At 38.4% G+C, this 27,179-nt stretch overlaps 3 protein-coding genes across 3 annotated transcripts; all 3 read right to left on the reverse strand.

Annotated features, from left to right (window-relative positions):
* Window positions 1-2,776: 2,776 nt before the first annotated feature.
* gcgb (glucagon b) lies at window positions 2,777-4,043 on the reverse strand. The gene is made up of 3 exons (XM_035677256.1): window positions 3,949-4,043; window positions 3,136-3,291; window positions 2,777-2,897 (listed from the first exon to the last, which is right to left on the reverse strand). The coding sequence occupies exons 1-3, from the start codon at window positions 4,041-4,043 to the stop codon at window positions 2,777-2,779; spliced, it is 372 nt and encodes a 123-aa protein (XP_035533149.1).
* A 764-nt stretch (window positions 4,044-4,807) lies between these two features.
* Window positions 4,808-13,653, reverse strand: fap (fibroblast activation protein, alpha). The gene is made up of 26 exons (XM_035677257.1): window positions 13,349-13,653; window positions 13,066-13,147; window positions 12,543-12,632; window positions 12,338-12,432; window positions 12,163-12,237; window positions 11,996-12,048; window positions 11,780-11,852; window positions 11,408-11,528; window positions 11,171-11,325; window positions 10,964-11,061; window positions 10,721-10,850; window positions 10,534-10,572; window positions 10,345-10,443; window positions 10,173-10,243; window positions 10,022-10,075; window positions 9,620-9,744; window positions 9,395-9,445; window positions 8,557-8,655; window positions 8,105-8,174; window positions 7,824-8,018; window positions 6,727-6,781; window positions 6,553-6,652; window positions 5,879-5,937; window positions 5,723-5,795; window positions 5,466-5,539; window positions 4,808-5,271 (listed from the first exon to the last, which is right to left on the reverse strand). Exons 1-26 carry the CDS (start codon window positions 13,349-13,351, stop codon window positions 5,170-5,172), a joined length of 2,241 nt encoding a protein of 746 aa, XP_035533150.1. The 5' UTR covers window positions 13,352-13,653; the 3' UTR covers window positions 4,808-5,169.
* Window positions 13,654-14,168: 515 nt separating this feature from the next.
* On the reverse strand, window positions 14,169-24,705 carry ifih1 (interferon induced with helicase C domain 1). The gene is made up of 16 exons (XM_035676864.1): window positions 24,130-24,705; window positions 23,692-23,866; window positions 23,365-23,499; window positions 22,749-22,811; window positions 20,533-20,759; window positions 19,627-19,837; window positions 18,312-18,529; window positions 17,671-17,772; window positions 17,436-17,559; window positions 17,109-17,324; window positions 16,478-16,734; window positions 16,238-16,387; window positions 15,966-16,127; window positions 15,277-15,470; window positions 15,083-15,176; window positions 14,169-14,683 (listed from the first exon to the last, which is right to left on the reverse strand). The coding sequence occupies exons 1-16, from the start codon at window positions 24,562-24,564 to the stop codon at window positions 14,480-14,482; spliced, it is 2,967 nt and encodes a 988-aa protein (XP_035532757.1). The 5' UTR covers window positions 24,565-24,705; the 3' UTR covers window positions 14,169-14,479.
* Between the last annotated feature and the right edge of the window lie 2,474 nt (window positions 24,706-27,179).

The following is a 27,179-nucleotide window of genomic DNA, read 5'->3' on the forward strand; positions in this document are numbered from 1 at the left end:
TAATTAGTTTTAATGTTTGTATACATTTTAGTGAATCATAAATTAAACCATTAAGACATTTAACCCCCTTAAAATGTCCCAAATCTGTTATACATCTGAGGATTACAATAAATGGTTTATTTTTAAAAATACTAAAGAAACAAAATGTTATATTATGTATATCTTGTCAATGTTATTTTAACGTAATAAATTTCTATGAGCACTCTTGTGTGTCCTGTCATTGTTACACAGTCAGTCATACGTGTGTACACAGCAACAACAGAAAGATGGGTAACATTTTATGATAAGGGTTATTTATGCATCATGACTCAATTTTATGATTTGTGTACATTAAGTAACAATTTACCAATTACTAAATTGACAAGACTTGTCAGGGGACACAAGTCAACCAGGTAACTGAAAACATGTCTCATTTACACCCACTATTACTTTATTTTGAAGACCTATGTTTGCTTAAACATGTCTGTCTGTTCTCAACTGATCTGTCAAATGTCTCTTCTCTTAGAAACGTTTCATCAATCAAAATGGTTTCAGTTCACCAGTCTCTCCCGTGTTATACTCCACTTCTTTCAACAACAGCGCTCCTTGGCATAAACAAAGACTGTCGGGTCATACAGCAACATGTAGATTTTTTCATCTGGCTGGTTGATGAAATGATCAAGTATGTGCAGGTACTGTTCTGTTTATTAGAGAGGCAGATCAAATGTATGGCTCTGAAAATCCCTATGTAACTGGAGTCCAGGTAATTGGATGGCATATAGATTAATGTTTGACCTAGCTGAGCAAAGATAAAACATAAACATTGAACTATTCTATAGATAGAAGTAGGTAAAAAACAGCTGTAATATGTAAAAAGCCACAATCACCAACGATAATGTCTATATACAAGTAGATTCTAAACAATACAAATGGTGCAAAGGAATAAATACATTTGAAGTGTGTGGTACATACATGTTTATATACAGTATACGCAGCTTACAGGATTTGTGTTGATGATGATGGATGATATGTATGTTAAAGCACAGTGTGTATTTTTAAACTGTAAAATTTATTATTTGTGGGTAAGTGGATGTTTTAGTGTTACAGGACACTACATGACTAATTTAGCTGTTCATCAGAGTGATGGTCTGTGGAAAGAAACTGTTCTCTGTAGCGCCTACTAGAGGGGCCAAGTTGGAACAGGTTGTGTCAAAGGTATGATGGGCCTGCAGTGATGTTTCCTGACTTTTCCTGACGGATATGTATAAGTCCTGAATGCAAGGAAGGTTGGCACCTATGGCTGTTCCTGCTCTGTCCTGTCCCTAATCACATAAACTCACAGTGCCTTTAATGGTGAGCAACAGACATTCATGACACATCTTGATATGACACTAATTCATGCATTAAATGCAATCGACTCATACAATAGTTACACAGTAGTGAAGCATGTTTTTGTACCCTTGCTACAACTTCTTTCATTGTATCCGCAAGACTCAACAGGGATTATTTAGGCTTAAATCACATTTCAAATGAACAGTCAAATGATTAGGGGGGTGCACATGCATTGACATGATAGAAACATCCATTATCAATGCTGCTAAGCATAAACATCCAATTCATAACCCTCAGAGATTTGGCCTACAAATAGACTGAAGTGGGCAGAGGTTCTTGTAATCAACAGATGGTTTGATGTGCTACAGATGACAGCTTAGAGAGGTGGCACATCCCAAAGCATGTCAAGCTGCTGGCTCATGTGAATTACTGTTTTGTCTCAGTGCCAGGAGGAACTCAAGAGTGTCGACCCAGTCAGTGTTCCCAACGAGTCCGAGTTGATTGACATGACTGCATGTTCTTTCATTTAGCATAACCCTCCTTGGCATGCTGTCAGAGCATCACTGAGAAATCCCTCTCCAGTGAACAGCTGACAAGTGACACACATCATCCTGGTACCTGTTAGAAATCCCACAGCACATTTCTCCCTGGAGAGTGATGTGTTTATTGATTTTTGTTCTGCCTGCATAAACAGAAGGATTTAGAGAGCATGACAGAAAAACAAGTGGTGCCAACTGTCAGACCACGTTTCATGGCCAGAAATTAAGACTGATGTCAACAATTATACTGGATAAATCTTTAAAATCCCATTTACCAGTCGACTGGGTAAAAAAATGTTTCTGTGAAACTACTATTGATTAAAAAACAGGTGGATACTGTGCCAAAAACATCATATTCATGTAGATTTATGTATGTAGATGTACATGTATACACTGGGATTTGTACGTACTGTATGTAGATGTGGCCATGTATACACTGAGATATAGATTCTTGTCAAACCAATATATCAAAATGGATTTTTTAAAGAGGGAACTCATAGATTGTACACATTTCTTTATTGAAAACTAAATATGACTTTTATCTGAATAATAAAATCGAGACTATCTACAGACGTAATTATCGAAGTTGCAATTTAGATCAATAATGTGATCGTAACATATTCTTACAAATTTATGTGAGGATGAGAATGCCAAAATGTGAAGTGTGAAAAGAATGAATCATGATGTGAATGCTTGATAAAAATTTCACAAAGCATTTATGATTGAGACACATTTCAAACATACTAACTTTTCTGCATTTTGACAACATTTCCTTCAACCACTGAAGGCAAAATTAGCTTCTGATGAAGGGGATTTAATAGCATGACCAAGAAAAAGCCTAGTACAGATTATGAAACATATAATAGCACAGAGTCAGTGTGAATTGTTGCATTATTCAGTGAGCTGTTGGGGCACTCTGGTTGAGTTTACTCTCTTCTGCCTCGGCCAGTCTTCAGCCAGGACACAAACTCCTTGGCTGCCTGGTCCTGCAGGTAGGAGCTCACGTCGCTGGTGTAGGTGCCGTCTGCATGGCGTCTAAATAGACTCCTGTAGGAAGGGACACATTTAGATGATATGGTCAACTGTAATTGTAATTGTGTTGCAAAAGGCTGAGTTCCATTCATATTATTTTGACAAAAACATGACTTTGGAATTAATTTGATTTGATTTAAAAGCACAGAAATAGTTTCTCAATATATTACAGACTTGACTTACTCTATATTTAATATAATTTCACGGCATGACACCAAGTTAAAGAGATCCGAAAAAAAAAGGACAGACTCACCCGTTTCTTTTTGAGTTCTTTAGCCACTGGACAAAGTCTTGTGCTCTTCTTGTCTCCAGGTATTTACTGTAGTCGTTGGAAAACGTTCCCTCTGAATGTCTCTTCATATTTGGGAGCTCAAAAGGTTCGGTCAGCATGGAGTTGTCAGTCAATAGCCTAGAAATGATAGATAATTAAGCTTAAGGTCACACAGTCTCATCTCAAACACTCCTGTTCCTGCCATATGTTTGTAAATGGCTACCTGACCTGCATACTTTTTTGTTCTAATTTTCCGTGCCTTAGCCTCTCTGCTCTTCCCCTCTCTTGCAGGGTCCCATAGGAGGGTTTCTACTTGCTGAAGTCTTCACTGCTCCATCTTTCTTATCCACCAATCACTACGATACATACAATATACATATCTAGTAGTATTTAAAAAAAATCTCATTGATGCTGTGATCCTTGCTCAAAAGACTCAATTACACTATGCAATACTTTTGTAAATTTAGTTTAGCATCAAAAAGTGCTACAGTTCCTGTTATAACTAAAACATAAACATCAGAATGCCCATACATGAAATAACACTAAAAGGAAGGCATTAAAATACATAAAAAACTTAAAATAACATAACAATAGATTACATTTGCTCTATCTGTACTGCAGATCATTTCCCCTTTAATGTCAACAGCTCTGAGTGCAACACATGGAGCTGTCAATGGAAATGCAGTCTGCAAGCACAAGTGTACTTTGCATCTCTTCCAACTGGACCCCTCTCAACAAAAAACTAACAAAAACGAAAGACAAACAAAAAGGAAAAATAAGTTGAGTTGATCTTACATGGAGTTTCGATCTGTATCCTGGTCAGGCACCTGCCAGCTGCTTTGGATGATGATGAGGAGCAGGAGTCCAGCCAAGGTGTGAGCGCTTTTCATTGTTTGAGCTTCTGAAATATGAGCAAAGAAAGAGAGAGAGAAAATGTTTCAATAAAGCGTAATAAATGATGTTAAAAGAAAAAGTTAGTTTGACATCCTGGATGAAAGGAGGAGGAATAAACCCACCTGTGCTCCTTTCTGTCAAGCGTCTGAAAGAGGGATTGTAAAATGTGTTGATTGGCTCTCTCTTGGCTTCTGAAGCTGTTTCATGGTCCCTTCTTGATGTGCTCAGTTTTATATAGTGGAGTTGAAGAGCTTTCTCCCAGGTGACTACCCCGTCACAGAAACCCTCAGCATATCTTCTGTTACTCTCAACCCATTAGTCAGCTTCCGTCTCAGTCAACTAAATGTATTTGACTTTGTTCGAAAAAAAGAAAAAAGAAGAAGCAATATCTGAGAGCTAAAAGCTGCTGCTTTAGGTGTTAACAATCAAACATGACCTCTAAATAAATACTGACGAAAGCAGGCACCCATATGTGTTTGAATTACTGTGTCCCAGTGTCATTAAACAATAACTGTAAGTTATTTGGAATATTTTTGTTTTAAGTATAGTTAAACAAGAATAAACAATAAAGCTACTGTATATTTTCATTTTATTTTTAATACTATTTTCCAGTTTTCTCTCTATGACCATGTTGGATGAATATAAAATACAAATTTCCCCCCACGGATCAATAAAGTATTTCTAATTCTGATAATGTAATCATTTTGAACTGTTTATGCAGTTAGGATATTTATAATATACTTAATGAGTAATGAAACTGTTATATTTCAAAACAATGTTTATTTCACTTTCATTAGAACATGACTGCAACACAAATGATAACACTCCACAACAAATCAGTGCAGTGCAACTCAGCTTCTGTATGTCATCATATTCACATATATGTTTTCAACCATAAATGCATGCAGTGGCTTTTAGTATATTTTAAATGTCACATATTTTGACAAATGTTCCATAATTTCACATAAAATACAAATACTCATTTGTACGAGAAATTGAACATCCATTGCACATAAAAAAAGAGTTCAACCTGACACTTCAGAATATCAGTAAGATAAAATATACACAAATTAAACAAAACTGTGGTAATGTTCACTATAAATGCTGTCACATTCTTCACATCTATTTGGGATTAAGGAGACATTTCTGCAGGAAGTGACTCATGAGGGTGTATGTGTGACGAGAAGCTGATCCCCTGAGAGCGTGGTCCTTGTCAGTGTACCACTGAAATTAACAGCAAAATTAGATTATAATTAATTATTATTCCATGTAACATTATCAAATGATACACATTTAAAAGTATACATATTTTAGAGAGTGAAAAATAATAAATGACCTTTTTTTCCTCATTTGAAACGTTCATTAAATCAACACCATCAAGGCCAATATTAGTCCCACTTCCCTGAGCCAATATTTACCATCGCCTCAAAGTCCACTTGCTCGTCCACCAGAGCTTTGGAGATCTGTGCCGCCTGCTGGAAATGGACATTGTCTACAGGAAAAAGCAGTACTTTCAGTACGTGACTGAACATCAAAGCTCAAGTTTTCCATCAAGGCAAACAGAGTCTATTTGCGCAAGGCTTTACTGCATTACCTGGTACACTGTTGCGAAACAGGGCTAGCACATGCTCAAAAACTGAAAAGAAGACTATTTGGATGAACGGACTGAACGTACCATCTGCTGTGCCATGAACCAGTAGATAGTCTACTGTTTTGAAGTTCTTTGCTCTGGCCGTCACAGAGGAATTCTGTTGAATAAAAGATACACTTAACTGTATGTTTCAAGTCTGAATTGTGCAGTTTACTGAAAATATTATTGTATAATTTTTACTTTGTAAGCATCTGAATTCTCCGTGGGTTTGCCCATGTAGCGTTCAGTGTACACAGCATCTGCAAAAGAGCACTTAAACTTTGATACCACAATTGTACAGTACATACTAAACAAACACACTCATTCAACAGAAGGAAAAAGGTTTTCAAAGTTGACAATATTTAAATACAGATTTGAATCCTCAAAGGGGACTCCACCGATTTTACACATCAAAGTCTGATTACAGGTCTTGAGGAGTAACTACTGCATATGTGAAAAAAGAGACAGAGGGAGTTCTGTAGTCTGATGAACTGCCTTTGGTGAGGGAAAGAAGACTACAAGTTCAAAACTAAATCTGGGGATGTGGCGTTAGAAAGAAGTGTGATTACCAGACTCCTGTAGCCTGTTCCTCATCTGCTTGAGGCTTGAGGATCAAGGCTACATTTGCTACATTAGCTGCTACTAGCATACCTAAATTGGACAGTTGGTGGTTGAGTTGCATTGTGGGTAATGTTGGCACCAGGTTTTGAAAAGGAAGACAAATGCATGGAATAAAAAAGATGATATCTCTGGTTCTGCTGCATCAATTTTGATACTTAAAAAACAAACTGTCAAAGTTGACAATGACAAATCGGTGGAGTTCTTTAAAGTACACTGTGGAAAAGATGTCAAAGGAGGAAAGTATGTACACCCACCATAATATTCCCACTTGGCTACTGGGGCAACTGCTATTCCACACTTGAAGAGTCCAGTTCCTGCACCCAAGGCCATTGAGGTGACATAACCACCATATGACTGAAGATCAGAATAGGCTAAATTTAGTAAATGCACTGAATGAAAAACATTGAATAAAAAGATCAACAACTTACCCAGCCCCATATTGCTATTCTGTCTTTGTCGATAAAACCCATGTCAATGAATTTCCTACAACACAGAAATAAGTTATTAGTTGTTAGCTTGGATATCCACTAAATCAGACATTTGCCTTTTTTTATAATTTCTTATGAACAGGAGACATTAACTTAGCTCATCATCGGTCAGTGATATGTTGATTTTTAACAGGGTTTCGGGGTGTATTTTTTTGCAGCACAGACGCTACTGAATGATCATAAAACATTAAAGTAATATAATAGGAATAGTACAAGCAGCAGTGTGTCTCTATGATGCTCTTGCTCTTACTCTTCTACACATTGGTACTTTGATCATGAAGGTGAAGTGTGAGGTGGGTGAGTATTTATAGAAAATAGTTTAGAGAATATTATAGATCCAAGACGAACTGACACAAGTGCGTGAATGAGAGAAACAAAAAATCCGTCCACTACTTCAGTACTATGGACAGAGCCGTGTATTTATCAGTACACAGCTCAGTTAGACTACAGATATTTCAGAGCCATGGCTGAGGCCATAGATTCTTACTTGCACAAGTGTACTATTTTGGTAGACAAGAGTATTCAAGGGCACATCAATAGTAGCATTTTATTATATTTATGCACATCCTGAATACAACTTTTAACACACTTAAGTGGTTTCAATTTAACATAGCATTATATTTTAGTGTACCTTTTGAATATATTATATATGAGGTATACTAAAATAAATAATGTTTTGTTGTTTTGTTTATTGCTTTTTGTTTTTCTTGGGTGTATGGGGGCTGAGGGAAAGCATGGGGGATACACTCAATGCAAGTATGCCGGCATGCTGCACTGTATGTCTGTCTACCCATTGGTGCTGATTATTGTACACTTGTACAACAAAAACCTCATTAAGGATCAGTGAGTTAGGCAGACTAGACTAAACATAATCAACTAAACCAACCCTCAGCACACTTTCTGCGACTAGGGGATGGAGAGGGGGAATAGAAGATTAACAAGGGCGATGCAATCCCCCCTCAAACTACCTACTGCTTATCATACAATTGGGTGCATGTGATATTGCACAGGTGATTGAATGTTCAGACACGCTTTACCTCACAGCTGTTATCTGATCTTCAACTTCAAACGTCCCAAGGCGCCTGTAGATTGCGTGCATTATTTCATCACCTTGGTAACCACTTCCCCTTCCATCAAAGCTGGCTGTGATGATCCCGTGTGAGCTGGAGAGGTACGTGCCCCAGTTCAGCTTGAAGCGATAGTCCACCCGCTGACTACAGGGGCCACCATACCTGCACAGGTCAGCAACAGCATGTATTATTAAATGTTAACTAACTAACTAACTTGGATGCAGCACTGAGGAGTGTTGTTTACTTACACATCAATAAGAAGAGGATATTTTTTAGACTTCTTGAAATTTGGAGGTAACATCATTTGATACCAAAGATCTATTGGCAAAAAAAGTTATTAAATGTTAAAAAGACATTTATATTTATGTCAAAGGTTTCATTCCAATATCAGATAAATATTACTGTTTCTGTTCTAAGGTGTCCTACAACAAGAGGACAAGATGCCTCAATACTAATCCACCAAAGTAAAACCTAATTTAAAGCTCCCTACATGACAAATGTGTATCTTATTTTATCTGTTACTTCACATGTATGTTTGATTTTCACTGTGCAGAATGATGTATGGACAGAGTTTAACACTAGAATGCTATTTTCATATATTTATCTACATAAATATGTATAACATTCACAGATTATTATTCAAAGCAGTTTTTATGTCTTCAAAGATTCTGGAGGGATATTTAAACATGTATTGTCTCACCAAATCCTGCAACCTTTAGTGTGCCATACTTCATTGTTGGCATTAGGAATTGTGACAGAATATTTTCCAGATCCTTGTTGTCCTCAAGAACGGAGAGCTCTGAAAAACAAGGTAATCGAATAACAACCATTGTCATACTGGAAATTACTGATTACTGTGCACAAAGACTGTTTGTAACCTTTAAGAACTTAAACCTCCCTGATATATATACACTGTATGCAGCAGGGCTGGGCTGTTGCTTGTGGCAAACAAAAAATAGGAGTTGGGCCATTCCATTCATTGGGGCTCCCATGAGACAATGTTTTTTTTATAGCCTTTTGTTCTGTATCTGTATGTTCAAGTCAATCTATACAGCACTGAACATGTGCTTACAAACTGTGACCAGTGCATGAAAATAACATGAGGGACAGCCTGTAATGCACAATGTCAAACATTCAGCATTCTAGTATGGTTTGAAAATGTGCGTTTTCACAGATTTGCTAAGCTTTATGAGCCTTTTAATGTGTGAAAATATGAAAAATAATAACAAACAACTATTTGAAATAGAGCCAAAGAGAGGAGGTTTTGTTTAAAATATCATCATAAACACATGATGGCCTTTACCTGACACTGAGAGTTGCATCAGTCCCTAACCGTTGTGTAATTATTATTATTATTTCTGATTACAAGAACAGAAAGTCTGGTGTACATTTAATTATGTGTTACAAATGACAGTCAGTACAGAACTGAATAATAAAAAAAGACTGCATTGGTGCACATTTATATGACACACAAAGTAAGATGACAATATAAACTAACTGTAAAATTATGCCAGTTCAATTAAAATGTTGTTACAGACCTGCACCTGGGCCCCTGTTGTCCATGAGTGAGTAGCGGGGAAACCCAGGTCCTGAAAAAACAAAAATAGAAAATAGTTGATTATACATCAAGTCTTCTGTAGAACTTCAGAAGTGACTGTTTTAGCTCAGATTATTGTTCACAGATGTTCCCCACCACAGAAAATCCCAACACACAGACCGTGGATGACTCATTGCTTAAGAGGAAATGTAGATGGGTAACTGACCGTAGCAGTCCATTCGGAAGTAAGAGGCATCAAAGCTGAAGTAAGCAGAGTTGTACTGACACCTGTCCTCATTCAGTCCGCAGGTGAGGCACTGAGGCGCAGAAGGGCTGCTTCCAATCATAATCCTGATAAACAAACAAGTAGCAACTCATTCAATTCATGCCAGTTAATGCTAACATTGTAATATTGTAATATAATTTGTTCTTGTTGATAGGATCCCAATTAGCTTCAACTAATGTGTTTGCTAGTCTCACTGGGGTCCACAGATACACACGTACATTGAAATTAACTGGTACAAAATGAAAACTAATGAGGAATGTAAAATGCTGAGCGAATAAAATTAAAAAAGAAGCAATATAACAAATTAGTTTAACCATCACACAGATAAGAAGAATTTCTTACTTGTAAAGATTTCTCTTCACAGGTATTCCTTGGTACTCATTACTCACATAATATCTGTTGAAAAGAATTTCACAAATCAGATTTACATGTCTTTATTTTCTAATATTCTTTATGTAGATTTCTCCCAGATATGTATGGTATCATCACTCACATGGCATCTCTGGTTAATTTGGATATGTAGATGACTTCCCACTTCCCAGAGGTAATAGGTGTTGCTTTGCCCTTAACGAAATGCCCTTAGTGAGTATAACACCCAACACCAAAGACATGAGGAAAGCTGCCGTGCAGTATATTATCCACAAATATAAATGAAAAATACTTACATCTTTCACATAATGGATATGTTTGTAGCCCTGAGAGTCACTCATCACTTTGTAGAAACTGAGTTTATCTTCAGCAAAGAAAAGAGGTAAGGGCACGTACTGAAAGAAAGTGATATTTTATAGTCACACACCAAATCAAACAATTAATTGACAGTTAACAATCCATGATGGTTACTTTTTGGAACTTACATGGCCGACCCATCCTGTCTGGCTTGTTTGCTCAAATTTCTACAGAGTAGAGACATTTATTAAAGTTAATTAGCGTTTACTCACATGAACATTAAGTCAATACATATGTCTATGCCTTTAGATAATCTAATTGGAGACCATTCATGAGTTCCTGACCAGACAGGTAACAACAAGAAGTGACACCTACCTGTGTTTCTTTCCAGCGGCTTCCATCAAATTCATACGTCTGTACAACCACGTAATTCTGTTTTCTTGTGAGCCACTGCACAGCGACGCGTTCGTCTGTAAGCCAGTTCACTGAGCACAAAATGTGATCACTGAGCAAAAGGCAATAGAGAGTGACAAGGTTTTCAGATAAGACAGAACATGACAACATCGCATTTGCCTGTGTTTGATTGAAGTGTTGCTATAAACTAAAGAATAAACAGACCCAGAAGCAACAGAAGCTGGGGCAACCACTTGTGTGCGGCGGGATGGGTCTGTGGTATCAACCACAAACAGTTTCACCTTGGTAAGGGGCGATCCAGCCTGCACCAAATACATTCTTAATAAATAATATTATATGATGCCCATATAATGTGTGCTATATAAATACATATCAGTGCAGAATATTGCATGCAATCTACTTTTTCCTCACCTTTGGGTAAGGAACAGCCACTGTTTGAGGATACTGTTCAGATCCATACCAAGAGAACTCCACTCTGTGGACGTCTGTATCATTAAACTCTGCATAAGCCAAGAATTTTCCAGTTGTTGACCACCATATTGCCCCGTTTGATGCAAACACTTCCTCTGAAATTGTTGGAGAAAAATAAAAAAATAAATCTGTAACCATCTTCAATAGACGCACACCTCTAAAAAAGTAACTACTTACCCTCATATACCCAGTCAGGGACACCATTAAGGATCTCATTCTTTTTCCCATTGTAGGTCAACTGTACAGCTTCAGCAGTGACATCAGATTTGAAATAGATGTTGAAGTCTGAGACGTAAGCCTTCAAAGACAAAATGTAGTTATAGTTTTTGATGATTTTAGTATAAATCCATACCTCAGATTCATAACTTTGCCTCATCAAATCCACGTTCTACAGAAGTCTTGCAGGACCTGATATTTATTTTGCAAAATGAAACAAGTCCTGTGTTTCCTCACATACCAGGGAAGCATATTTCAAAGTCAGTAATGTTTTTAATGTTGTTGTAACTGAATGTGACGACAAGGGTACGTGATAATTTGTGATAAACTTACATATTTGTTTCCTGTTGGGGCCCAGGCAAAGTATTGCACAACAGTCGGAAGACTCACAGGCATAACAAATGTTCTGGAAAGAAATATGAAAATAATTTAGGGTGATCAGTTTCTACTAGTATGACATCCGTACGTCTGTCCATATAATCATAGATAATGTCCGTTATATCCTGCAGTTCATTAGTGATACTATCAGAATAAAACATGTCAACTTACGAACTCTCCCTCTCAAAGATGGAGTAAGAGGCTGTGAATGAATGCCTCCATTTCTGTCGGATTGCAAACACAAAACTTGTTTCAGACTTTTGTTATTATGTTTTTCTATGATCAAACTTATCGGTGAACAAAAAGTCAAAACGTTTCATTCACTGGGAGTTTCTTACCTTTGTGTAATTGCTTTCAAAAGCAATGTATTTATAATCACCTGACAACATGTAATCATTGGCATCCACTTGAGCCTATAAATGATTAAATTTTAGTGTAAAATATGAGTTATTCAGGATTCAGAAAATAGTGTTTATTATTACAGAATGTGAAAATATATGTTAGCTATATTACAAAGGTTGAATTGCTCAAATATAGTGACTCCTCTTTTGTTTCAGCATTGTGGAGGAAGACATTTCCATCTCTTTCTTTGTGTAGATACTCCTTGTCTGCAGATATAAAAGACAATAAATACGCTTGTATTGAGAAATTTGCACACAATATGAAGAATAATTTATCATCTGGGACAAAGGAACAACCTGTACAATAGAAGTGATACCTGATATCCAATACAAATTGTAGGATTTCCACCTAATGGTGTCATTGAAGTAATCCTCAAAGGTGTATGGCCTTTTGATACCATCAGATTCTGAAATGATGCACACAGTTAATTTAGTTGGCACCAGTGCTTGTTGACTGTATCAGAAAATCTAAAAGTTTGCAAATGTAAAATGTAAAATAAAATGCATCAGTGCGTCACGCGGTGGCGCTATAAGAATTGCAACCAGCTGCCTACTTTTACAGTGATAACCCACATAAGAGGAGTTTATGAATCATATCGTCATTCTCTTTTCATTCACAAGCTGGTTATGAATCAAATCAGTGCATTAAGATGTAAAACAAGTATAATAAAATGCAAGCTACTTACAAAAAAAAAAAAAGTATGTTGGAATTTAATTCATGAATAAAATGGTTTTAAGTGTTCCACCAGCTGCTTTAGGGTTATTTACACACTGGACTCGAACAGGAAGCACAGACACAGAGATAAAGACATGCACAAACAGGCCTGAGCTATAACTTACTGCTGAAATAAACTGCTGGGATTGTTATTAAAGTGATGACGACAGCCGCCCCTACCACCCCCCACAGCACCTTGCTGCAGCCCTGTGAAAGGTGACACAAAAGTTGCAAAACAAAACCTCTGAAATCACACAACAGTAATCTGCTCAAGGTCTATTCATTTCTCCCGACAGCGAGCTTCACCCCGCAGTCCACAGTAAGTAATCCTGCATTTACAAATGTTGTTCTTTTTATTTAAAGTTTATCCCCCCCACTACTGAAGTTGATGGTAAATCGATTACTGACCATGGTGCAGAAGAAGAAGAAGTCGTCGTGAAGCTCTCAGCCCTTGAATAATCCTTGAAGGGTCGATGATGTGAAGTTTAAAGTGACTTCTTGGTCAAGCAGCCCATCGTTAACAAATACTCTCAATACAAAAAACCAATAAAAAACAAACAAACAAGCGTAACAGTGGTTTTACACTAAAGCTCCGTCTTACTTTAGTGCTTCTCACACTTCCCGCTGCATTCCTGAGAGGAGTCCGACACCAGACAGAGATGCCTCCCTGAAGTCAGCAGCCTGCACAACTTTCCACTTTCCAAGAGCGCACAACTTACTGGTATTTAGGAAGTGGCTTTTTCACCGACGGCGCAAGTCATTCACTCAGCAAATGTGACAAAGCAGTGTGTGTGTTTTTATTCATATTTTCCAGTGAAAATAACTATAATAATAGTGTTTTTCTCACTTCACTCTCAAGGAAAGGGCAGTTTTTTTTATATTGTGGATTAATTAATTAGAATATAAATGCAGTAAAATAATAATAATACAAAGACAGATAATGGGCACACTTATGTTTCTAGGATTTGTACAACTTGCACCATTTTTGTATGTCGCAGACAGTCAGAGCCATAGGCTGTCTGTCACACAGGTATCTATCTGTATGAGGAAACAAATCTTAAAAAAAATAGTTCTATAAATAACTGCTCTGACTGGCACTGTAGTGACTCATTACCAGTTGGATTTAATGGAAACTCACCAGCCCTTGTTTGTCTGCATGTGTGTTGACAGGTGGACTCTGAGGGGCTATCACAGGCTCAGTGGCTCCAATCTCACGAGACAACAGGGGTTTGAGAGGATGTTTTTTTTATTAAATGATTTTTACAGAATTTCAGCTGTAAATTCAATTTGTAGAGGGCCGATACACCAACAATCCTAGGGCAAATTTACATTTAGACAATTTTACATATTTATGAAATAAGCCATTTACCAATAAAATGATAGAAATATCGTACATGCACTGGACAAACTTGTCTGCAGCACACATTTAAATCCACCAGTGACTCAAAAGGAAACATTGCATTAACCAGGGGTAAATGGGTGAATAGGTGCAGTAATTCATGCAGTGCAAAACACTTAAGATAAGAACAGAAATCAGTATCAGGAGGTCATAGATTCTTCTTCATCGGAGCTCTCTGCCACTTTGCTCGCGTGTTCGGCGTAGTCAAAGGCGGAAAATTTGACGGCAAGCTCACTCCACTTGGTGCATTTGCTTATTTTCTTTCCACTAAGTGTCACCACAAAGTTTTTCACATGGAGACATGGGCACTCGATCCCGCGGTAGAGCATCATGGAACCCCATCTCTGCAACAGGATTTAGATGTAAAAACATAAAAGTGTGCATCGAGTAAGCAAAGGCTTGTTCAATGGCCACACAAATTAATGTTTACATATCGGAAATATAATTTGGGAACAAAAATTAAACCAGAAACGAATTACATGTGGGAGTCATGGGCTTAAATAAAAAGATTAGGAAGTTGTATCTCATGTGATTTTCTGACTCATTTTCTTTGACTGGTCTTGAGTTATTTTCCCCTTTCCTTTTATTCTGTTTAAAAACACAATGTAGTCCCTCTGAATGTTGCCATGGGGCACTTGGCTTTATATTGAATGGACACACACTAAAAGTGGTATCAGTCCTCTCAGCAACAAAGCAAATAAGCCTATTTCCCAAAACAACTGAAAATCCTGAAATACATTTACCTGCCCACAGTCTTTGCATGCTATGAAGCCATTGGTCTCATAATCAAGAAGTCGCTCTTGAAGAGTGGTGTTTTCTCTCCGAATGAAAAGTTCACTGTAAAAAAGCAAAAAGAAAATCAGTGTTTGGTTTGATTCTGGACAAATTTGCTACAAGTTATCATCAGAGCATAATGTAAAAGTCGAGTAATTTGTACCAAAACTCTGGTGTAAGATTGACTCTGTGCATATTTTCGATGATCTCGATGTCTTCGCCAGTGCAGACATGTTTGCTGCAGCCTCGGCAGCTGAACTTCACTTCAGACGGGTTCTCATTCTTTACGCCCTTCTGCTTCTTCTTTGTCATTCTCACCTTCTCCTCCATTATAGACTGCATCTGAAACTCCATGATCTGATGAAAGGAAAAAACATTACTGAGGACACTATGGGTATTAGTTTAAAGGGTTAGTTCTGATCTTTTAAGTGGGTGTGTATGAGGTCTTTATCCATAGTCAGTGTATTACCAAGAGTAATTCTACCTTGCAGAAGGAACTTGTGTTCTGCAAGGTAAAATGACTGTTTTTGTCAAAGGAGTCTTTGGAGAGAGCGACTATGGTTTCCCATTGGAAAGGGCTGTCTGACGGCAAGGGAAAGCGGTGGAAATATTCTAAATATAGTACACTGTACACTTAACGCGTAGTTGTTAGTTTGTAGTTGGGCCTTTGTTTAGGTGGCTAAAATACGATTTTCTGCTGTCCTTGTCCACAACAGTGCATTGTTTAACTTCCATGCTGGTCCTCCTGGCTGTTACTCCAAACTGGGGGTGCGTGCCGACCACATTACCGCACACAACCCCAATTCAATAAATCTAAAGTAACCCTTTAAAAACAGTTTGAAGTGAACATACCCGTTTGTCATAGTCAGTTTGACTTAAGGCTCGGATTTTGTCAATGGCCTTGTTCATCATGGTCTTGCGGTACTCATTGACGCACTCCTTTTCAGCCACCCCAGAGTTCTTCACCTCGACCAGAGTGTAACTGCTGTCCTCAGCTCTTCCTCTGCCCTGAGCCTGCAAAAGGTAAAGGTGGTAACCACTTTAATATTTTACTGTAATAGTATAATAATGCTTTAATAACTGGACACAGAAGTGACACACATTTGACGACTGAAATCACTGACCTGAATCATAGCAATCTCATTGGTCACAAGGCCATATCGGATAACAAAATTGCACTCTGGTATGTCCAGACCTTCCTCTGCCACTGTTGTAGCAATCAGCAAGTTGACTTCACCATTGCCGAATTTGGTCAACACGTCCTTTTGCTCTGCCTGATTAACACAAATTTGTTTTGAGAGTGTTAAATGTAAATTGGATTTGATGCTAGAAGCAAATGTACTTGCAATATAAAGTGCACTTACAGAGGTCATAGGTTTGACAACGCTCTGGTCTCCTCCTCCAATGACATATGAGGCTTTCACTCCAATGTCAGCAAACTTGGGGTTTTCCTGAATCCACTGACTTAGAGCAATGGCACTGCGACGTGTTTTGGTGAAAATTATCCCTCTGGCCGCATCCCTAGTACTGAACTCTTGCAGAATTTTTGCTCTTAGTTTTGACAGGCTATCATTTTCATACTCTGGATTCTCTGCAAGCTTCTGCAGCTCTTCTTTGTTGTCTGCGAGACATAGATTTGAAGGAATTTTAGTAAATTGTGGTTAAAAGATTAAAAGATTCATTCTGCATTCTGAGAAATACACTTACTCACTTTCTTGCATAGAGTTAGATGATAAGGACTATACTGCATTCGCATACCGCAAGCTGATTCTTGTTACCTTTGAACAGAGCCAGGATAGCCATTTTCCTCTGTTTCCAATCTTTATGCTAAGCTAAGCTAACCAGCAGCTAGCCTTACAGTACATTTACCAAACAGATATTAGAGTGATATCAATCCTTTCATCTTCAAAGCAAATAGTGTTAAAATTCTGTTACATATAACATTATTCAAGAACGTCATTGTTTCAATTCTTTGGTAATACAACAAGAAAGTACCTTTAAATAAATTGAAGAGGAATCTCTCAGTATCTGTGATATGTATGGTATGCTCCTCATCTGGTGTTGTCTTTTTCTTTATCTCCTCGTCATAGAATTTGTTCAGGAAGCTGAACGAATCACGCATGCGAATGGTGTTGCTGAGATTGAGGCCCTCGCTGTACTGTCGAAGGTGCTCTGCACAAACCCGCACTTTCTGATTTTCCTCCGTTGCAGCTAAAATAGATCAAGACAAAGTTTTTAGATCCCTACAAGACAGGTAATTTGTTATCAAAAAGGGACACTGAACAAAGGGTAAATATCCGTGAAGATAAACATGTTGCTCACCTTTTCTCTCTTTCTGAACAACCCACTGTTCATAATTCTGAGAGCCAAGGTCACAGGTGGGGCTCAGCTCAGCATGATTATGAATGGCATTCATAATTGTCTTGATTACATCACCAAAGGGATCCTGAAAAGGATATTTGGTTATATAACACTCTTAAGGGTACTGCTTAGAGAGAACTAGACTACAAGATTAAATAAAGTTAATAAAAAAATTAATCCTGTTAAACACAAGTACCTCGTTTCTGTCTTCAACAGTTACAACTATTTTCCTTTGTTCCTTTGTGAACTCCCCAAGGCTCCTTGTCATGATTTTGGAAGCATCCAAGTTTGCACAAATCTACGACAGAGACACAGATTTACAGTGTTAGAATTAATCAAAATCATACCTCTTAGTGATACACACTATTTCTAATATATTTCTGCATGTCTGACAGTTAAAGCCAAAGGGCTGTTTTTAATTTTTTCTTTTGTAGCAGTAGGAAACTTTACGGCTGCCCTTGTGTGCAGGGGCAGTGTGGAACATTGGAAACAGCTTGGCTGGATGAACAGGATTCTAGATGACTCAGAAGGCAGAGAAACTGGGACAGGAGTTAAATGAACACAAGATGAAAAAGTGAAACTAAAGGGAAGATGAGGTGGTCTATGGTGGCATGTGAATATAATCTGTCAGGACACAATTAAAACAGCTGTGAAATGTAATCCAATCCGATGTCAAAATAAGTTCAACTCTTCAGTGATTTTTTTAGCCACAGTCTCTAGTGTTGTTATAGTAGCATTTGATTGTAAAGTGTAGCTACTACTTTGGACACACAGGCTAATATGTGCCAACATTCTTGTCTACACAGGTGCAGACACAACGCTGAGAATGGTATTTACACGCAGTATGTGCTCCTCAGCTTTCTCCATTTTGGTGGCTCCCCCGACCCCTGGTGAGGCAGTCAGGCCCAGGATCTGAGGGAGGGGGACGGGCTGCTTCTGCTCCTTCTTCAGCCTCATGTTCTTATTCTTCTGCTTCAGGTAGCGCATCATTATGTGGTTGTAGACTCCTCCTTTCTGAGTGTGGTGACACTCATCTATTACGATCAGTGTCAGATCTACAAAAGACAACAGACATATGAACTAATGCATTGTACATGGTAGTAGTCTGGATAATATGCTAGTTGTAAAAAGCAACACGGAGGAACAAAAGATGCAGTTTATTGCAGTGCCAGGGTTGCAGGATCACAACAAGCAGAATAAATAGTGTCTTTAGAGATTCTTGGCTTGCTCTTTTAAAACAATAACATTTACATTTCTGCATTTCTCACTCTACCATTATCATCCAGGGACAAAATTGCATACATCTTAAGAAACACTACAATTTTCTCAACCAAGCAGAGCTATTTTTGTGTCATTTATTTACGTTTCTCAAATAAATAGAGGTGATTTTCACTCACAGATGATAACATCTTTCTGTATGAGAGATCCTCCCACACAAACCAGCTCTTTTCTAGGAACCTGACACTGCAGTTTAAGCCACACAATAGCATACGCTAGAAAACTGTCTACTTCAAAAATAGATTCAACTATATATGTATTATTTTTTTATTTTTACAAATGTGTAAACAAGGTGAATTATAATAATCTACAAGTTTAACCAGAGTGATACAAATTTGTCCCTGGAGGGAAAGAGTATGGAGAGTGGCAGCTTGTTGTACTGAGGGTGATAGAAACTCTCATGTGAATTTGAACAGCCACACGCTGATGGCTTGAACAGACGTGTGGCCTGGAAAGCTAGAGAGAGATAGGAAAAAAAAAAGGACACGCTCTCAGGCGTTTTCAACAAACAGCATATGTTCCACTGAGGTGGCTATTCCACCTTGGACTGGTGAGTGCCAACAAGAGTGAACAGCAGAGCTGGAAGACTTTGACAAGATCCTGTCAGGTTTTTATCAGGGGAGATGTTATGAGTCCTCCGGGTGGCTTTCTATTCCAATACCTGTCAGTATCTGTGGTTTGAGCCTAGACAGATTTTAACTAAAGGTTTTAAGGAACATTCTTTTCAAAAAATTTAAATATGTTGTGACCTTATTTTCTTTTTATGGTTGTTTTTTTTAGGTTCGCTGAAACCAAAGGAAATAACTGAGGCAGGAAAAAGTTATTTATGTTCTTGTGTCATGCTGGATTCTGTTAACTTTAGTAAAAATCATACCGCTTAAGTTCACCCCTTCGTCATCTCCTTTGTTAGACCTCTCCAAGTAGTTCTCCAGGATCTGGGCTGTGCAAATGATGACATCATTTTTCTTCACAATCTCTGTGAAAGAGATTTTGAGCTGCGAGTCTCCACTGACTCTTTCCACTTTATAGGCCTGCTTCAAATATGGCAAGAACTCTGCAAGATAATGCTGCTCAACAAGAGGAATCTGCAGGGCACAAGAGCACATTCAATTTCATTATGTGGATGCGAATAGAAATGAAAAATAAAAATAAACATATGTCTGCATTGTTTATACTACTACAAAGCTACCAATGATTTGAGAGTTTGTTTGTTTATGATCACAGTAACTACAGTGTTATGAATTTGTTGACAACAGTCTGGCACAGATAAATATGTCTGGGACTTTTTTTTCTTCTTGCTTTGGTTAAGGCAGGGTTTCAAATTACTTGTGGAATGATTTAGAAGATTTTGTTGTTCATTGTTTGAGGATGAGAAAAAGACACTCCTTTTTCAGCAGACACACAACTAACCGAAGTTATTATTCTGTTCTTTCCAGTGTTGAAGAATGAACCACTAGGCTCAGTTTCAGTCACATACAATCATTATTTCTCAGGTTGTTCTAAAACTGAACACAAAATCGTTTTATAGCTGGAAAAGCTTTAAATCAGAAGAGATTTTTTTTCCCAGTGTGGAGCAGATCACATGCAGGGCCAAATAGTAACAAAGTGCAGGGGCTATATCTAAACCGTATGCCATGTAATTAGTGGTGAGGTGACCCATATGTGCAAATTGACTGAAAGACAGAATGTTTTCTTTGGATTTGAATGGGACACAAGTAGGTTATCATAATAGTAAAAAACCATACAGTGAGTCAGGTGTAGCCGACTTGGGTTGCAGTACCTTGTTCACCAGGACGACTACTTTCCCTGATTTCCCCTCTGCTCTCCTGCCGTCCAGATGTTTTTTGGTAATATAAACTGCAACTCTGGTTTTACCACTTCCTGTCGGGAGGCATATGATGATGTTTTTCCCCTCCAAGGCAGGTCTGGCGACCTCCATCTGATAATCTCGAAGAACAATATCAGCTTTTTCTGGGACTCTGGCTGCTGCTTCTGAGTCAGCTCCATCTGTAAAACAGAGCAGAGGTTCAGACAGATAAAACTTGTGTCCATGTCAGCAACCCACTATTACAGGCATTACCAGCAGGAAAAGACAGTGCTGGTCATTGTTTGTGGTTAAAGTCCTGTAATGGAATGTTTTCTTAATGCTGCTATTAAAAAGGAGAAGCATTATGTATGTGCTGAATTTGTGGAATATGTTCTAAATTTAAAACATAAACACTGAGCATTGAGACTGATTTTGCACTTTCATTGCTAACCCACTGATTTTAAACCACAATGGAGCACATTATGAACCACAAGTCTTAGGTAGTGAAGATATGAACACTATCATGTCACTGAGAGGCACCTTTGTATCCTATTTGCTTAATCTAAACCAGTCCAAAGATTCAAAAACTGTCAGAAGCAGGGCAATGTGTGCAACACATGTTAATGTTTGAGTACAAATACAATGTAATTTGGCCTTTTAGTACCTCATTACAAATCTAAACCTGAAATAGAAACAAATTTTCCTAAAATAAATAATCAAACGTCAGGCAGTGCATTTCGCTGCACAAGCTAACATCTGCATGTATTTATCAGTCATCATCAAGATTTTCTCAAATTCCTTGTGAGTGCATGATTTCACGTCATGTCAGTAATGTTTTCCCTGTTCTTGATGTCTATTGTGGCACCATTTTGTCTTATTTTCCTGTTTGCAAGGACAGCAGACTTACTATGATCCACTTCAGTCAGACTTTAAGTCGCTGGCAGGCTATGACTCATTTACCCTGTCTAGGCTGGGGATAAAACATGACTAAGGCGCCATGCACAATGCGCATGTACCCCCCTCTCTGTTACCCTTTCCCCTCGACTTGGAGTTCTACATTTACCCCCCAGTTATGAGTTCAAACCCCCAGAAAGTTCTCTTTTTCTCAGTGCAGACAGCTTTTAATTTTCCTTCTCAGACTTGGTATGCCAGAGGTTGAAAGTGCTGTTTCAAGCCACTACATAGGAATAAATACAGGTCTGTGCCGATGGAGAGATAGAGCTTTAACAACAAAAAGAAGTCAACAGTGGCCTGTGTAGCCCACTGAATTTTTACCAGCAGTTCCCAGACATTAAACTTATTAAAAAAAGGAAAGTCAACAATCAGCTATGTTTAATACCACTGCAAGAAGAACAGGAAACCCTTAGGCTTATTTTTCAGCTTGATTCAGTGCTACTCAGCTAATTTCAGAAGGCCCACAAATAATTCTGCACATGCAACTCATTTCACAGGCTTGTGGAACAATCTTAAATGTAATCTGTTTAAACCATGCACTGTGGCCAACTAGTCAGGCTCATGGCATTAGTCAAATTAATGAGACAAACTGTGCTGTAACCTTATATTAAGAAAATAAGACACTTCCGCTGTTACTTCATTTCATAAAATAATTTCCACTGCCTCATTAGTCCACATGCATCTGCTTTTGTGCAGTGTCTCTCTGCTCTGGGCTGATTATCCCTAAAGCAATGATTTTTTATGTGAATGTCAGAGAGGCTCTTTATATGAGTACAGCGCAATGAGAGATGATGCTGCTGCAGTAGCCATTGACATAAACAAATTAAGCATGAAATAAGCCTAGAGGTGTAAAGGAAGGCCCCACTCCACAGAGTCTTGAATTAAACCTTTTCTTTAGATTACACTATAGAGTCAGCATGTGGTTTTCATTTGAAGCGTTGGCTATGCTCTGTCCTGTTTGACCTCTATGTGGTTCATCATGGTACACACATGGAACATATTCTTTGGTGTCAGGCAGGGAGGACATTTTTCCACCTACAACACATTCCAAAACACACTCAATCTGCCTTTATGAAACGAAAGAACATCTACAGATCCAGAATGGATGAGTATGATATTTTCATGTGTGGCCTACTGAGGCAGGACAGTAACAAGCTTTTTAGATTACTAACATACTTTAAATACTTCAACATCGTCGACAGTATCAATGGTGAATGAGAGTGAATCAGTCCCACCTGGTTGTGAAGGCTCCAAGGTGTTAGGCAATTTTGATTCAACGCTTGCTCCCTCATACAGGTCTGAAAAGATATCAAGAAAGGCAGGAGATAAATCTTAATCTTGTTCACAGCGTTGGGAATACCAGCTGCTAAAGCGTCAATTCACCCAGATTACCAAAAAGCAAATTTCCGCATTCACCCCTAGTGGTGTCTAGACATACAGATAGTTTCAGATTTACTTGCTAGGGCTTTGAGATATCCATCTCTGCCTCTGCAATGCAAAAGAGGGGATTGAAAATTTGTGTGTGGTCCCTAAAGAACTGTAAAATTACATTTGATGTCTGACTCGTTTGTGTTTTGTGTTGATTTAACAGTTTTCATGTCCCCACAAAACTTTTGCACATCAAATGAAAATGATCGACATGGACAAACACCACTGAGGGTTAAGTGATAAGATATGTGCTTTGTGTGATTTGGGTGAACTGAACCATAAACTGTCTACTGGACTGTATGAGTGTCCAAATTCAGTTATTTCACTTAATTCGTTCAAAATGCACTGACTACAGTGTCAGCTGTTATTACTGACATCCATAGATTTTTTCACTGATGCTTGAACAGAGTTGATCTGTCACACCTGTGGCTTCATCCTGAGGGTTCTCGGTTGTGCTGATCTCCATAAACTGTATGCTATCACAGCTTTCCTCTGCTGCTGACATCTCTGTGCAAGCTTCACTTCCATTTTTCAGTGAAAGCATTTTCTCATCTGAGCCTGGTAAGAAATAAATACATCAGACACAGGAAGTTATTATAATTGATAACGTCTTCGTTAATAATGTATATCAAAGTTGGAATAAGTATATCTAGCGCTGTAGTCACTCATGCACAGGTCTCTCTCTATCCAACACAAGACTGAATAATGCTATTTCCTGTAATGGGTGTGTGCTCCAGCAGAGTTAGTCACCTTGCATGTCACAGTCAGGTGAGACTCCACTCAGCTCATTGTACAGGCGGGGGTGCTCAGTATCACGCAGAACATTGAGAAATTTTGAAAACCATCCTGGTGGACATCTCACGATTCTTCTCAGAAGTTCACTGGCTCCACTCTGGGGTCCTTGATTTTCTATTGTAGCTGTAATCTAGAAACATGAGCATTGTGACTGGAGTAGACTGGTTATGCAATGAGAGTGAAGTTCAGTCCTCTGCAAAACAGATGAGTGCATTTGTCTGCCATCTTGTGGTCAGTGACCGCAAATACATCTATTCTAAACTTTCTATTTAAACAAGTTGAACAGGAATAAGTACACACACTGAAGTTGTGAACACACTAAACTGTAAAGGAAACATTGTGAGCCTTTCAGACTCATTATTCTCTTGGAAAGGTGGGAATCTGCGTACTTACAATCTCAGTGTCATCCTGGGTGAGTAGCTCCGCAGAGAAACAGTGTGTGCACACAGTTTTAGTGTCCATATCCACTAGACTGGGTAACAGTAATTGTATAAGCCGGACGCAGCAATCATTCTCTGCCTCCACTTCAGGGTCTGGGAGTTTGGCCTGTACGTAGTCCGCTGCATGTTCGCAACCTGCATTTACCAAGGCGTCGACAAATGCCCTGAACCAGCCGGGTGAATGTGGCTTCTTTGTGACCGAGCTAATGAGGAGATCCACAGCCGCCCCGTTACCCTCGGTCCTGTCTTTCTGTCTGATCCGCTCCTTTTGGTCGTTTCCGATAAAGTCAATGTAATCCAGAACCCGCTGCACCACAATATACTGTCGCAACCTCGGCCTGAAATCTTCAATGACAGCCACGTTCACCTCATCGTTATCAGATGCCATTACGACCCACCTAACCGATACAACTGATTACAACACTGTACAACAGCTCCAGGTCGGTTAAAGGACTACTAGCAGAAACAAAAATGATGATTCACTGAGTCGAGGAAAACTCAACTCTTTCACTTTCGTTTCTCCAAAAACTCCCCTTAATTAAACTGGCCTCTAGGTGTCAGTATGGGAACATAGTAGGAAGGTCTTTGCATGCACAACAAGGCCTGCACACGTTTTAAAGAAACTGGTTGAGATGTTCAGCTGTTTTCTGTTATTCTAACAGTGACCTATAATGACTGAGGTATTTGTGTATCTTTCTTTATATCAATATAATATTATAAAATGATTTGATTATTAATTATTTGATTATTGATTTCTCCTTCACTCTCACCTCTCACTCTTTACCATTGTTACTGGAAGGGCATTTAAGAGTTATTTGTACTTACTTGAGTATTTTTATTTAGAAGCAGAAATACTCAATGTAAGGGACATATTTTTCTCACTGCATTACTCAACAACTGTAGTTCGGCCCACTTGTAACTTAGCCGACCAACACTGACCTATAAGACAAACTAAAAACTCATGAATAATGATATATTGCTATGGATACCCAGCAACGTAGGGCAGTAATCAGACATGGAACTGTATTGTATTACACTGCAGGTTATCTTATCAATAATTTAAGACTATGAAAGCGAAGAAACAACTTTTGATAAATACATTTTTTACTTTTATCTGTGTAATATTTTAAGTGCAAGAATCTGAGTAATATTGAAGTACTTGATCGTGGTTTTGCCAATGGGCTCTAAATCCTTCTTTCAACACCGCTTAGTGTTGTGTACGGCATGCCTAGTTCTGTTTTTACAAAGACAACAATGCCAGTCAATTATATACACAATCACCTCAAAGAAATGTATAAAATGTGTTATTTTATTTATATTATAGAACTCACAGCCAAATGTATATCTAATTTTCTTTACCCAAGTATCCTCTCAATTTATACTAGTTAGTTTCTTTCTAGTGGTGGTGGTGGTGATGGTCTGGGCTCTCTGACAACAGATCATCCTCCACCCAACAATTCTGCTAGCAACAAGCACAACAAAGCATGCACAAATCAATAATCCATGGCCTTTCATCGTCTTCACATCCCGAGCCCCCTGGGTAATTCATACGGTATAAATAACAGTAGTATTTTCATTGTAAAGACAGCTATATGGTCTTTGAAAAAAGAGAAAACCAGTGATACAACTATGAGTGTGTTTTCATTTATTGCTCCCACAGCTTCAAATCAAACATATGTACTACTGTTTTGCTAAATATTTTCTCATATAATTTACTCAGTTAAAAAAAATACATTTTTTTTTTACATCTGGCAATATTATGTATTTATTTTCTAACAATGGTCTAACAACATTTTATCTTTAATGTACATTGCCAACAAAAACAGTACGGGGAAACGATATGAATCGTTGATGTTATGTCGGTTATACATGAAGATGCTGACTTAGCATTTGGATTGGTTGTATAGGCACAAGACCCTCTCTGGGGCCTGTTTATGCGCAAGTACTATCTTCCCATGTGTTCCCCAATCCCCCCCCCCACCCCCCCAACCCACCCTGTAAGTACCCAACCCACCCTGTAAGTGCATCCTAAAAGAAACTAGTATGCTGACATCATTTACTGTAATGTGCTACTTTGGGCTCATAAGCAGTGCAAAACAGTATATATATATATATATATATATATACACACATATATATAACACATGCACTGCCTTGTAGAAATACCTACATCATACTTGTTTGTCAGAGGCCTAGCTCTGGGATAACAGCAGAATATTCTTAAATCTGCCTGTTACGATATGCCCGGACAAGCATGTATGGTGTCTTCTGTTGGCTTAATGTTGTACAGTAGGTGCACGTCAGTGACCTCAGTAATAATGCACATTGTTTAAAGAAGAAAACTACAGTATACTTCATACTGTACTGTGTATTGCAGTGCAATTGTCCATAACCCCTGAGTCACACTTCAGAGAAAACAGGCATACCTAAGGATAAGAAAACTGTTCTTACACCTTTGTAATAATGCTGTATTACACGACACTAGCTGCAGGAAATCGTTTGTATAATTAATTTATATGCAGGCTCAGTCCCTGTGGTAGTCTGGATATGTATTGCTCTCAGGCTTTAGACTCTAACAGGCTCTTATAGGTTCATCAGTGACTGTTGAGGATGTCCATGTGGTCAGTATCCGGCAAGATCTTCTGTCCCAGTGGAGGAAATTTACAGAATGTGTTTCCACCTATGGCGTTGTCAGTGTCTCACAGTCAGGTGCTATGCAAAGATTTCAGCCACTGTGCCATAATTTTCCTAATGCTTTAGGTATTCATACATGTACAATGGAAATGAGGACACGGAGTACGAGCTCTTTGCTTTGGCTCACATTCTTGCTTCCAAGTCTCAGGTTGCACTTGCAAAATGCCTGGACAACATGTCTTTGACCACCAGCTGCCAGACTGCCTTGGTGGCAGCATTTACAATCTTTAGTCGTGGCCTCCATCTCTACTTGCTGTTACACGGGATATAGTATAGGAAGCTGAGTGATTAATTACATTGCCCATTCTC

This window comes from Morone saxatilis, unplaced genomic scaffold (assembly GCF_004916995.1).
Source record: "Morone saxatilis isolate NCDOM2014 unplaced genomic scaffold, NCSU_SB_2.0 Contig5, whole genome shotgun sequence".
Taxonomy (NCBI): Eukaryota; Metazoa; Chordata; class Actinopteri; family Moronidae; genus Morone; species Morone saxatilis.

Coding starts and splice junctions, on each gene's coding strand:
- gcgb (XM_035677256.1), bottom strand. CDS start 4,043: ATGAAAAGCGCTCACACCTTGGCTGGACTCCTGCTCCTCATCATCATC. Junction 3,292..3,948: donor GATACAGATCGAAACTCCAT/GTAAGATCAACT, acceptor TATCATTTCTAG/GCTATTGACTGACAACTCCA. Junction 2,898..3,135: donor AAGAACTCAAAAAGAAACGG/GTGAGTCTGTCC, acceptor CCCTTCCTACAG/GAGTCTATTTAGACGCCATG.
- fap (XM_035677257.1), bottom strand. Junction 12,633..13,065: donor CCCAGCAGTTTATTTCAGCA/GTAAGTTATAGC, acceptor GCATCATTTCAG/AATCTGATGGTATCAAAAGG. Junction 10,573..10,720: donor GCCGCTGGAAAGAAACACAG/GTAGGTGTCACT, acceptor TCTACTCTGTAG/AAATTTGAGCAAACAAGCCA.
- ifih1 (XM_035676864.1), bottom strand. CDS start 24,564: ATGGCATCTGATAACGATGAGGTGAACGTGGCTGTCATTGAAGATTTC. Junction 23,867..24,129: donor CCCAGGATGACACTGAGATT/GTAAGTACGCAG, acceptor TCATGTTTCTAG/ATTACAGCTACAATAGAAAA. Junction 15,177..15,276: donor AATCTTACACCAGAGTTTTG/GTACAAATTACT, acceptor GCTTTTTTACAG/TGAACTTTTCATTCGGAGAG.